Source organism: Denticeps clupeoides, chromosome 13 (genome assembly GCF_900700375.1).
Source record: "Denticeps clupeoides chromosome 13, fDenClu1.1, whole genome shotgun sequence".
Lineage (NCBI taxonomy): Eukaryota > Metazoa > Chordata > Actinopteri > Clupeiformes > Denticipitidae > Denticeps > Denticeps clupeoides.
In genome coordinates, this window is record NC_041719.1 from 6,389,082 (window position 1) to 6,402,419 (window position 13,338).

Below are 13,338 nucleotides of genomic sequence, written 5' to 3' on the forward strand. Positions count from 1 at the left end.
TAAAAGAAACAGGGCAAACGTGTTGCTAGCCAACAGAAGGACCCAAACTGAACCGCATTTGCTGTCTGTTTGTTCAGTGAAGTCACTAGACACTTTTGTCTTGGGTGTGTGTGACCCAAACTGAATGCCTCTCTGACTCATTTCAGCGCATCCTGATGTATGATATTATGCTGATCCTGTGTGTGTGTGATTTATAATTTGCATGAGAAACAAGAGGAAGTAGAATCAATATCAATTCACCAAGAACAGATTACACTTTTTTGTGTGTAAAAATAATCCAGAGTTTCTTTAGGTTTGTCACACCGGAGCAAATGCACGAGGGACAGGTGCGCAACGTAATGAGATTTAATAACGGACACAAAGTAAATGGTACATTAAGCAAACTTAGGCAAGGTCCACACTGTAAGGAAAGAGTATCCAGAAGTCAGAAGCAACACAAGAGTGAGGGAGGCAATTACTTAAATAGGAACACCAATGAAAATGGAATATGTGTGAGGGCAATTAGGGCAGACAAGACAGTGATAAGGTGCCCCCTGGTGGGCAAGGGTCATCACAATCTTACAAGATGGTAGAGGAATTTTATTCACTGCTGTGCTTTTTTGGTCGTGGTGTGCTGGGTTTTTTTTTCATTGTTTCTGAGATTGCAGAGCCCAGAAATGTAACATCCGTCCAATACCGGTCCCTGCCACTAGAGTGTTTTTTTAAATGGGTAAATGGGAACCAAACAATTGAATTAAATGAATTAAATTGAATGAAAGTGTGCATGTTGTGGAAATTATATTTCTTTCCATCTATTGTTCTATGATAATGAGGCTGCTCCAGAAAAAAGGCTGTAAAATAAGCTTAATTCCTGTCTTTGAAACATTTTCTGCACCAGCATTAGCACAATTAGCACAATCTATTATACAGACTCTATTGTGACTAGTACACAGGTATAGTGCACAAGAGTGAAATTCTTGCATGCAAAGGCTCTCAATGCAGGCATTGCAAAAGGAGGTCAAGGAAGGCTCATGTGCACAGCTTAAGCTGTTGTGAGAATAAAAAAAAAAAGCTGTGCGTGATGTGGTCTTGTAGTGAGATTTTAGCAGACCCACAAATATTCTTCACTTTTCTCTTATCCTCCAGCCACATGCAGTACCGTTCCAGCTATTAGATGCTCAGAAATGTGTTATCACTGTGCATTCAGCCTTAGCAAAGAAAGAAATGTGGGTGGTAGTAGCCTAGAACCAGAAGACACCTATGAACCAGAAGACCCAGGTTCAAACCCCACTTAACCCTAAATGTCTCCAGGGGGACTGTCCCTGCAACTACTAATTGTAAGTTGCTCTGGATAAGGGCCTCTGATAAATGCTGTAAATGTAAATGTAAAAGATCTGTGGAACATTGCATGGTTTGTCATAAAAACATATACTTGGAATTCCTGGGATATCCACACGGGGGCAGATGTGTGCATTTCTCTCTGGCCAGCATCCGATGCAGGTCTCTTCATCCGATGCAGGTCTCTTCAGTTGTCAAAAGTCTGCTGATATTTCAGGCTTGTCATTTTTAGAATTAATAAATAAAGTCATATGAACTACTGTTAAGTTGATAATCTTCATAAATTGAGGAATTTTTCCCAGCTGTTGTCATGTGCTGTGTATCACATTTGGCAATCACTTCACTTTAAATGTCTAGTACCTTCTCTCACTTCAACAGAATGGCCTCACGCTGATGAAGTTATACCAACACACCACACACATCCCACCATGACTGCTGTGTTGGAAACTGTCCCACACATATTGTTGTTCATAGATGAGGAACAAATGGTGTAGGTTCTAGATGCCATGTGACACCAGAAGAGCAACAGACCTCGCACTGTACATCTGCAAAGTAATAAAATGCCAATAAATTATGTTAGGTTGTCAAAAAAGATGTTCAGCCTTGCAAAGTCTGGCTGTGGGTTTCATGCTGTTGCGTCTATATAATTTAATAATCATTACATCACTAAATCATTGTAGATGAGAATTAATCAAGAGCTTAATTGCAGCAGATTTTAATGAGTTACAAAATTGCTTGCTTCAGACTGCAACCTGCCTTGGCCTGTAAAGTCTGATTTAACATATATTATACCTGAACACATCTATCCAACTTTTAGACCTTGGTGTGACCTATTTGTGGGAGCAAAGACAAACCCTTAAGGGAGCAACCTTAATAGAACTGAAAATTGGAGACCGAAAAAAAAAGCAGCATTATTAAGTGTTTTTAATTAGGTATCAGGAAAAAGCCACAGCCCCCTGTGGAGGAGGCTAAATATAATCAGAGCCGCTTGTGTGGTTCAGACTGCCGTCTTCAGGCGTCTTAAAAAAAAAAAAGAAGGTGTCCAGCATCGTATTTCATTTGTTGTCCAAGCCTGTTCTTTTTTTAGTGTTGTCCACTCACTGATTGTCCGTCATGTGACTTTTTTCATGCTTTGCAAAGCAATTTTCTTCCCAGCGCCAAGTGATGTCATTATGTGCTTGGGATGGACTGAGTGGAAGTGATAGTGTTTTCATTTTACACAATGTAAGTCTGTTTATGACCATTTATGCGACACATTGTGCAGGTTCTTTTATTATTTTTGGAGGGGTGGGGGTTATTCTTAAAATATCCATATGTAAAAACAATATATACATATCATAACTCGATCTTCTTCTCGCAAATGTTTTCTGGGTCATTTTTATCACATACCTCCAGTTTCCATACTCTCTAATTATTTTAATTATTCCAGTCTTTCCTTTTCTGTCCTTGAAAACTGGATCACAGAGTTATTTCCACGTTCACAAACCATGAAGTCTTATTCCTGGCCCCCTTAATGGTTTTAAACACCGATTCTTATGGATTAGACTTTGTGCTGGGTTGCTCTGAGACCCTGGTGATTAGCCTAAAGCATGTTTCACCTAATTAAGTCATTAATAGGGGGAAAGGTGTTTTTATGGTTAAATGAGAACTGAGATCTTTCTCATTATAAACATTTAAGCAAGATGTGGACAATCCAAATGTTTTCATTTAATCAGTTACATTTATGTAGTTTACAGCGTAAATGTAATAATGGAAACTTATGATACCTTACAATTAATAAAACTTTTTCTGTGCTTTTGCCTAAGTGTTCACGCTAAAGTTCTAAAAACATCCATTTCAGGTTTTCAGAATGATGACCAAGCTCGTGCGACCTTATTAGATGAAACTCTTGGGCACTGCCAGCTAAACAATACATAAAAAGCTTTTTAAGACCGGGATTCGTACGGGTCACCGTATCACTAGGCATTCGCATCTGAAGGGTTTCGGAATGCACAAGAGTGTTTCTTCTTCAGGGGATACGAATGAGGTCATGACGTTAAGCCCCGCCTCAGAGTTGTTGCGCTTTAGTGTTGTCACTGGAGACTGGGAACATCATTACCCTGTCAGGACGAGAGACGGCATCCCGAACATCCCAGCGACGAAGGCTTTTTACCCTTTCCAGCACCTTGCCCGGTAAGACTCCGTCTGCGTCTTTTACTGATTCCTACACTGCACTGAAATTGCTGGTTTACTTTTTTAGTTTGATTTCTATGCATCTGTGTAAGTATTTTTTGTGCTGTATGAATATTATTTACAGACAAGTGGCCAGTGCTTTTCTGCTTGTCTCTTTTTTGACCTTAAACTCTTGAATAATGACATCCGTCTGACTTTGTAACAGAGTCGAGCCTGCGATGCACATTTTTTGGTAGTTCATTCTTTCATAATTAACCAATTTAAAAAATATGTGACTCTTTAGGCTTTGAGAGCAGTTCGAAATGGCACACCACTTCCCCACCTTGTCCACTGACCAGAAGAAGGAGCTACATGAGATCGCCCTGCGCATTGTAGCCCCTGGGAAAGGAATCTTGGCTGCAGATGAATCTGTGGGTCAGTAGGTGGACAATTTCTCTGAAATCCGTTCTTTAGTTGCCCCCGGCTGTAAATTGGGAGATTTTAAACATAAATGGAATGCGCATGTGCTCAGATGGATTTTATAGAACCCCCACCACGGTGTGAAACTGTGGTTTCGTGGGACATTTGTGTTAGTGCGTGTATTCGTGCCTTTCAGGCAGCATGGGAAAGCGCCTTAACCAGATAGGTGTGGAGAACACAGAAGAGAACCGCCGACAGTTTCGTCAGGTGCTCTTTAGTGCCGACGACCGCATCAACAGCTGCATTGGAGGTGTCATCTTCTTCCACGAAACTCTTTACCAGACTGCAGACGATGGAACTCGCTTCATTAAGATGATTAAGGATAAAGGGATCACCGTTGGAATTAAGGTACATTCTTTTTAGCAGTAATGAAAGGCAGGTTTTGTCTCATACCTACATCTTTTCACTTGTGCTTTCACAGGTTGACAAAGGGGTGGTTCCATTACCAGGAACTAATGGAGAGACCACCACACAGGGTAAATAAACAGATTACATAATCCCAATAGAAGGTTCTAGAAGAGTCTAGAACAGAGTTGATGCACCCAGGCATACGCAAGGTTTCACCGTGTTGAGTAAGACTTGACCCGGAACATCTATTATTTTAGTGCTTTGGTTCTCACAAATACACATGAAGAAGAAAGGACTGACTGCTTAGTTTTATAGAATTAGTTTATAGAAAATAGCCAGGCAGGAGTTGAGATTATCAGATGAAGATTATTCAGATTGGGCATCCTTTATAGAGCCCACAAACATTTATTTGGCAAAATATTCTTCAAGTCGCTCCATATACATCATACATACAAGAACTTTTATTGTTGAGTCATAGACTAAAAGCCTTAATTTGGTTGGTGTAAAGTGGGAGTTTCAATGTCTCAATGTTACTACTAGATTTTTTTCATTCCTTCCCTCACTTATGAAGCAATCCCTTTCTTGCCTTGAACCAAGAATCCATATTTGATGTGATATTGGCAAACATGACCCATGCCGTCAAGTCTTAGAACCATTAAAATAAGGGCCGAGTGAGCGGTGCTAACCGCAGTTTTTGTTGTAGGGCTCGATGGCTTGTCAGAGCGTTGTGCTCAGTACAAAAAAGAGGGGGCGAACTTTGCTAAGTGGCGCTGTGTGCTGAAGATCAGTGACTCCACGCCTTCCCAACATGCCATCGAGGAGAACGCCAAAGTCATGGCCCGCTATTCTAGCATTTGCCAGCAGGTAAGGAGGTGATAAAAAACGTGTGCCATTTTCCCATAGAAACGTATGTACTTTATGTTCTTTAAGATTAGTCATTCCATTCCATTCCATTCCATTCCATTACATCACAAATTATGCAACAATCACTTCCCATGTGTTTTACTTTTTCACAGGCCCAGTATTCGAGGATGTTAGTGAGCTTGTTAAAATGTTTAAGATTATTATTAAACTGATTTCTAAAATGTGCCCCATCAATATCCTTCTAGCATGGTATTGTGCCAATTATAGAACCGGAAATCTTGCCAGATGGAGACCATGACCTGAAATGCTGTCAGTTTGTGACAGAGAAGGTTGGTTCCGTCACCAGCGCTACATACACCTTGACGCTTCCCATTTACTTTCACTCAAGGGACTTTTTGGCCGCTGTATGTGCCTGCTTTGCAGGTCCTGACTGCCGTGTACAAGGCCATGTTCGAACATCATGTCTATCTGGAGGGCACGCTACTTAAGCCTAACATGGTGACTCCCGGCCACAGTTGCTCCACCAAATACACCCCGGAGGAAGTTGCCATGGCCACGGTGACCGCCTTACGTCGCACTGTTCCCCCCGCTGTCACAGGTTGCGTAGCTCCAACACAGCTCTCTCATAAAGTGCTGGGCAGTCCAGGCGTCTGCGCAGTTGAATATAAAATGCTTTGATATGCCTACAAGTTAAGCAATTGCTAACTTTAGCCATTTAATTTTTTAACAGATTATTAAGAAATAGATGAATTTCTGAGTTCTTATATAATATTGAGAGCCGCATATTGTCCAAGAAATAGAATGGATGCCGCAATAAGTTGTTTAGTGCTCTGTTACTGGAGTATGTTACGTTGTCCCCTGCAGGGGTGACGTTCCTCTCAGGAGGACAGAGCGAGGAGGAGGCTTCCCTCAACCTGAACGCCATCAACAACTGCCCACTGGTGAAGCCCTGGGCCCTGTCCTTCTCCTTCGGCCGCGCCCTGCAGGCCTCCGCACTGAAAACGTGGCGTGGGCACCGAGAGAACGAGAACGCCGCAACCGAGCAGTTCATCAAGCGGGCGGAGGCACGTTAACACTCCCCGGGCAGCAACAGTTGGAACATCCCTCTGATGCGTCTCGCGTTATTTCACATTATATGCTTCCTCACCAGATCAACAGTCTGGCGTCCCAGGGGAGGTACACCTTCTGCGGGGACAACAGCGAACAGTTCATTTACATCTCCAACTACGCCTACTAAGATCTGCTGATGACCCCAACACTCCTCGATCAAGAGCGAAATTCCCAGCCACACCCATAATGCTGACCTGAGAGCTTTGTGCTATCTATGTTCAGTTTAGTTTTAATATTTAGACAATTATACTGAGTTTAGATGCTTTGATGTCATTTAATATCAATTTACAAGATGTCTAAAATGTAGCCTGTTCAACTGAAGACAACATATTGGAAAGAGGCTGCTATGGAACCAGGAAAATGTACTAGTATTATAGTAATCTTAAATTAACTTGCCAATTAAAAATGCAAATCGTGATTCCTGTGTTTAGTTTAACTAAGGATAACTTTATGTTAGGGTAACGCTCTGCTTGTTTCACATTGTTAAAATAGAATATTCTGGATCTGATAGATGGCTACAGTGTCTAACTGAAATGATATATTTTGTGATTGCCAGTGGTGGTGTGTTTTAAAACTACAGCAGAAATACCACTAATTCTGATAATAAAAATTTGCATTGTGTGAAAGAAACCTTTTTTTTTTTTCATTGCCTAAAAGAATGCATTTGTCAAATATGATTTACTTGTGATTTAAACATAAATGCAAAACACACTGTGCACATTTAGTTTCATTGTATATTCACAGGGGGTGAATCGTGCAAAAAAAGTATGCAATGTAATTTATAATGATTTATAAAAGTTAAAGTGGTTTATAGTAGCTATTTAGCAGAAATATCTAGTGCGGTTGCACAACGTAACAACGCGAGAATAAAAACAACATAACGGCATAATATTAGAACAAAGTAAAACTCCAACGCGGATCGTGAAATAAAATAGAATTAAAAAAAAAAAAAAGCTCAATTCATCCATTCGGTCGTCGATCCATTCGTCGCTGCTGACGTGAACTAGGTTTTCCAGCGGATGTGGCCGCGCTCCGGCGGGTCAACATAAGGCGCTTCCGCTTCCCAGTCCCTCCGCTCCAGCGACGCGCGGTTCAGCCTGCGGACCAGCTCGGGCCTTTGCTGAGGCGACTTTTATTTGGCGTCTATGCGTAGTAGGAGCCGTTTTATCCCGCCGGCTTCTCTTTCTGGCTTCTGCGCGGCGGCTGTTCATTTAGCGCGGTAGCGGTTTTTTTTTTTTTTTTTTTTTTTTTAATATAAAGACTTTGGGGTTTTTTTTTTTTAAAAGCATGTCTGGCGGCGGCAGCAGCGTGATCAGAGGCCCGGCGGGTAACAACGACTGCCGCATCTACGTGGGGAACCTTCCCCCCGACATCCGCACCAAGGACGTGGAAGACGTCTTCTACAAGTACGGGGCCATTCGGGACATCGACCTGAAGAACCGCCGCGGAGGGCCCCCGTTCGCCTTTGTCGAGTTCGAGGATCCGCGGTAAGTGAGCCGGGCAGTTAGCGGCGAGGCTAAGCTAATTAGCGCCTCCGATCAATGGGCGCCCACGCTGCCGGAGTTTTACTTCCCGCACAAGCCCTGTCGTGTGGAGACGAACGCGTGGTTTTTTTTTTATTTTTAACTCGCGTCGCCGTGCGCATTTTACCCGTTTTTGCGCGTTTCGCCGCGGCCGCTTGTGCCCGGGCGGCGCCGGCTGCTTTGCCGCGCGAAATCTGTGGCGCTCGGCGGCGTTTTGTTCGCTCCGCGTCGTGCACGTTTTTTTTATTAGCCAGCATGCTAGTTGCGCCTCTCTTTGCGAACTCTGCTGCTCCTCGTGGAAATTATAATTTTATTTTCTACCCCCCCTCTCTTTTCCGATCTTTTTGCTTGTTTTAATAGCGCGTGGAAGCAAAACAAAGCGCGTGCTCGGCGTCGGCGGCGCGCTTTGTTTAGCCGCTAGCCGCGTGGCTAGCCGGGGTCCGAATCGCGCTCGAACCGGAGTGGCGTTAGCGCTTGGTGGCTCGGGGGCGGCTGGTAGCGGCGCTCAGGAGCTGCGTGTGTTTCCAGGGACGCCGAGGACGCCGTGTATGGACGCGACGGCTACGATTACGACGGGTACCGCCTGCGCGTGGAGTTCCCCCGGAGCGGACGGGGCATGGGCCGAGGCGGCTTCGGCGGAGCGGGGGGCGGAGCGCCGAGGGGGAGATACGGACCCCCTTCCCGGCGGTCAGAGTACAGAGTTATTGTTTCAGGTGAGTTTGGGGGGGGCGTCTGTTGTAATTGGGGTGTAAATGGCAACTTTTGCTTCTGTTTGGACCCACGTGACCACAAAGTTCTGAAATGAATAAAGGTTTAAATACTGACGTTCAGAATCTGTGTAATATCACAGCACAGTCAAGCAGTTTTATTATATGAAGATGATCACAACTTCCGTCCAGAATCCAGGTTTGTTTTGACCAGTCCCTGTCTTTGCCTTCCAGGACTTCCTCCCAGTGGCAGTTGGCAGGACCTGAAGGATCACATGCGAGAGGCGGGTGACGTGTGCTACGCAGACGTGTTTCGTGATGGGACTGGGGTCGTGGAGTTTGTGCGCAAGGAGGACATGACCTACGCCGTTCGGAAGCTGGACAACACTAAGTTCCGTTCACACGAGGTGGGTTATCCTGATTATTTTCTAGTGTCTGACCGCTTTGTATGTAAATCCATCCACGTATGAATGGGCGGTGTGTAATATAATATCTCTCTCTCTCTCAGGGTGAAACAGCATATGTCCGGGTGAAGGTTGATGGCCCTCGTAGCCCCAGTTATGGAAGGTCTCGCTCAAGGAGCCGGAGTCGCAGCAGGAGTCGCAGCCGAAGCAAAAGTCGCAGTCGCAGCTACTCCCCCCGGCGTGGTGGCGGTCGCGGGTCTCCCCAGTACTCCCCTCGCCACAGCCACTCCCGCTCACGGTCTTAAGTGCTGCTGTCTGTCGGCTCGAATGCTGTACGTTAGGTGGAGCTCATCGTCAACCAACCTGCCCCCCCAGCCCCCTTTTTTATTTTTGGTTTTTGACCTCCCTCTCCGCTCCACTTCCCTTTTTCCTCGTATAATAGTCCTCCAAGGGATGTTTTTGCTGACCACATGCTTTTCATCTAGATTGTATTGTCCAAATTTTTGTATTTAATTTTTTTTTTTTTTTTTTTTTTTAAATAAAACAAAAGTCTGGTGTTCTGTGAACTGCATTGAACTTCTTTTGTAAGCGTCCCTGTCAAGATGGGGTGGATTTTACTGTCTTCCTATAGATGTCTCATCATGGATTAAAGGAATCTTTGCAATAAAGCAGTTTTGTTTCTTATGTGCAGTTTTCACCTTATTTCTGGAGTTTTGGGGTTAACTCTGATAGCTTCTACTGATAAACATGGGGGAAGAGTGATCAGCAGCAATTTGGGTGGTTTTTTTTTTTTTTTTAATCTTTGCTAGGGTTTCATAGCAGTTTCTTTTATATATATATATATATATATATAGTTTGGCAATTTTATTTTGTGGCCAACCTACATGCTCCAGTGTTTTTTGTTTGTTTATTTTTTTTAAGAACACTACAATACCACCATTGGGTGGTGGTGGCCTTGTGGATAAGGAAGCAGGCCCAAATTTAGAAGGTTGCTGGTTTGAGTACTGAATAATGCCACTATCGTCCCAACACGCCTGTGCTGGCTGCCCCCTGGGGTTGAGATGGGTTAAGTGTAAAGGACCCATTTATAGAACCGCCCTTATTGTCAATATCAAACCTTACTTTTTCAAATGCAATAGTTTTTCAAAAGAACATGACAATTGGTCTGCCAGTAATTTAGTGTTCCTTAAAAACAATATTTAATAGGGTTTGGACTGGAAAGATCATTCCATTTTTAATATAGTCTCTTTTAATGAATTTAGAGGTTTTCTACAACCTTTACTGTCAGGATGAGTCGTATTTTAAGTAAAGGTACATAGGTGTACCTTTACTTAAAAAAAAAAAAAAACCTGCACCATTTTAGTCGGCCTGAAATAGCCGCTAGGGGGAGCCCCCTCAGAGCGTTAGTGTGAGCCAGGTTCGAGCCTCTGGCCTGGGCAGCACTGATCTTGGTTGGGTTGCAGTCCGGCTCCATCGTGTGCTGCAGGGCCTTCTGTGGCCTTGGTGTGTGTAGAATGCGCTGCGACTCTGTGTGTATTCATGCAGGTTCGACCACAGCTCATCAGGAAACAGAAGAACCAGTTCAGCAGAAATAGTACTTTATTCTCAGTGGAAAAAGGCAAAAAAAAAAAAATACATTTTTGTGTGCTTGTGTCGAAATCCTTGACATTTCATAAAACTTGAACCCGAGTCTTTTCTGGCTTCTGCTCTCTCTATTTACATTCCACTCAATCATTTTAAGTGAGAAACATGCTGCCTTAAGTCACCATGACCTGTCTGACCAATCAGCTCTCTCGATGTGCTCCTTAGATGTATGGTTAACAGGCGACTCGTGATTCCATTGCATTTCTTGAGTGGAAGATCTTCCAGAAGAGTCCAGACGTCCAGCGCAATGAGCACCATGTGAAACTTCATGAGAAATGGCATTAATGTCGCCTGTCCTTCCAAATCTAACAGCTGTTGGAAGCCCTCGGTGCTTAAAGTCAAGCTCGAGTCCTGAAGCTTTAAAGGGTAGGAAGTTCGAGCTCAGACCTCTCTGAGCGCATACTGTTTCCTCCCCCCATCTAAAGGCACAGAGAGAGCAAGAGAGACGGAGGAGAAGGGTGGAGGAGAATTGGTGTCTTCTCCTTGTTAGTCTTATAATTCTTACTTCTTTTGCATGAATCTAATTATGAAGGCCGTGCTTGTTTTGCTCTTATTTGTCGCAACATCCGCGACAGGAGACGAAGGTGAAATCTTCTCATTTGCTTCTTTCATGCTGTGTTATTTCATTTTAAAATCGCAGAGCTGCTTAATCCTCCGTTTTGGAACAGGTGTGGGCAAAAATAAGATATTAGAAATGACTAATGTTTTATATTTTTTTCTTACTTTATACTTTATTCCAGGCAATGTGGTATTTTATGGAAGCTATGTGACCATGACTTGTCCTAACGGGACAAAACTTTACAATGAGAAAAACGATGAAGTGGAAAATTCAATAAATTATATTGAAACCCCAGAACCAAAATACCATTGTGAGGGAGACGCAATCCAGTTTTATATAAAAGGAAAAGGTGAGGAGGCATTTTTTTAAACATGACACTGAATTTTGTGTAGTTACTACTACTTTACAACTGCATCCACTCAAATTTACAAACCGGATTTTTTCATTCTAATCATTCTCAGCCTTTCATTTGTCTGAACAACGGCAAGATTCAGAGAACAGAATTTTATCTGTTTATATTTTATGCTATTTTAATTTTATTTAACTGTGACTTTACCTCACTGTTTTTAAGAATTTTGCATAGCTGTACTGTGTTTTCATGTAAGGCGCTTCGATCTTTAATGTGAAAGAAGCAGTATTATTTGTGAAGTGACACAGATTGTCACAGTGCACACAGTGAAATTTGTCCTCTGCATTTAACCCATCACCCTTGATGAGCAGTGGGCAGCCATGACTATTATTAGGACAGCCAGTATTATTACGTGAACATCGTAAGGTGTTTGAGGGCTGCTGCATGGCCTGCTGAAGTCCTCTTGTTCCTTTACAGCCTGTGAGGGCTGTTATGATGTGGATTATGCTGTTATGCTGGGGGCTATTGCCTGTGACCTGCTGATCACGGGGGCCGTCATCCTCTTCGCATGGGTCCGCGGCAAGAGGAAGTCTGGATCTGCCGCAGGTACCTGACAAGGCGTGTAGATGACTGCGGGATTTGTTGCCGCTTTTTGTCTCACTACAGCTCCAGCCGCACTGACACAATCCATAATGTTCATCATAATAATGTTCAGCTGTCTTTCTTTACTGCCACCATTTCATGTTTTGGGGGAAATTTTCTTTGAGAGGCCACAAAAAAAAACACGTTGCAATAGAGAATATACTTTTCACACTAAAAATATTTTAACTAGACTTACCAATCATGTAATGTTGGGTAATCTATGATAAAATGTCTATCGGATCACTACCATGATGAGGTAAATAAAAACATTGATAATGAATTATTACATTTGATTAGTAGATTTTTTTCTGTACTGTAACATTGTGTGTATTATTTCTGATTTTGCCCTTTATTAAACAGATGCCCCACCACAGCCGAACAACACACATTATGAGGTGAGAGACAATTTAACCTTTATAATGGCAAAATATTAACAACGCGGGTCATTGTTAATAATGTCATTGTCTACAACCTGTAAAATATGTTTATTTTTTGGTTTCCAGCCCCTGAGCGACTACACCCGCAGTAAAGACACGTACGCTGCAGTCAAGAGAACCAGTTAGATACTACAGAAGGAGCCAAGGGCAGTGAAATGGTATTTAATTCAAGAGCAGTGTCTGGAGCTGTGAAACTGTAAGATTGGCAAAAAATCGAATCACCATAATTCCTGTTTTCTTTTGGCAAAATCTGCACAAAATTATTTTCCTTGCAGTTAAATGAATGGAAACTCTTTTTAAAACAGTTACAGTCGCTGCAGACATATGATCTGGAGATTACAGTCATGATTACACAAACCCTAACGTCTGGAGGAATGAGGATGTCAGTGGAAAGTTCTTTGTTGAAATAATTTTCTGACTGTCTTATAAACTTCACCAGACTCGCAACTTTGCTGTTTGCTTGTTTGTTTGTTTGTTTGCCGTATTAATATTAATGTGCTTGGAAAAAATAGAGAATCAGTTCATAAACTGACTTTTTGTTTGTTCGATATGTCCACTTTGAATAATAATAATTAGAAAAACAGTCGCAAATCAAACGGGTATATTTATATGTAGGTTAAAAAGGCAAATGCCATAAACATATTACTTACCATTTGACTTATTAAGGTTCGGCATGAACTTAAACCCTTACAGACCTTTTGGAAACGTTTGTTTTGTGTGTGTGTGTGTGTGTGTGTGTGACTGAGGGCAGCTTGATGCTTCGGTCCTCCTTCAACCACATAACTGCTGACTGAAATAGAACA

The 13,338-nt window shown here is 42.7% G+C and overlaps 2 protein-coding genes across 2 annotated transcripts; both read left to right on the forward strand.

Annotated features, from left to right (window-relative positions):
- Positions 1 to 3,402: 3,402 nt before the first annotated feature.
- LOC114801914 (fructose-bisphosphate aldolase C-A-like) lies at positions 3,403 to 6,656 on the forward strand. The gene is made up of 9 exons (XM_029000422.1): positions 3,403 to 3,489; positions 3,773 to 3,903; positions 4,085 to 4,296; positions 4,370 to 4,424; positions 5,000 to 5,160; positions 5,406 to 5,489; positions 5,584 to 5,758; positions 6,025 to 6,224; positions 6,311 to 6,656. Exons 2-9 carry the CDS (start codon positions 3,792 to 3,794, stop codon positions 6,395 to 6,397), a joined length of 1,086 nt encoding a protein of 361 aa, XP_028856255.1. The 5' UTR covers positions 3,403 to 3,489; positions 3,773 to 3,791; the 3' UTR covers positions 6,398 to 6,656.
- Positions 6,657 to 7,509: 853 nt separating this feature from the next.
- On the forward strand, positions 7,510 to 9,572 carry LOC114801915 (serine/arginine-rich splicing factor 1-like). The gene is made up of 4 exons (XM_029000423.1): positions 7,510 to 7,757; positions 8,322 to 8,506; positions 8,735 to 8,907; positions 9,009 to 9,572. The coding sequence occupies exons 1-4, from the start codon at positions 7,558 to 7,560 to the stop codon at positions 9,207 to 9,209; spliced, it is 759 nt and encodes a 252-aa protein (XP_028856256.1). The 5' UTR covers positions 7,510 to 7,557; the 3' UTR covers positions 9,210 to 9,572.
- The last annotated feature ends 3,766 nt before the right edge of the window (positions 9,573 to 13,338 follow it).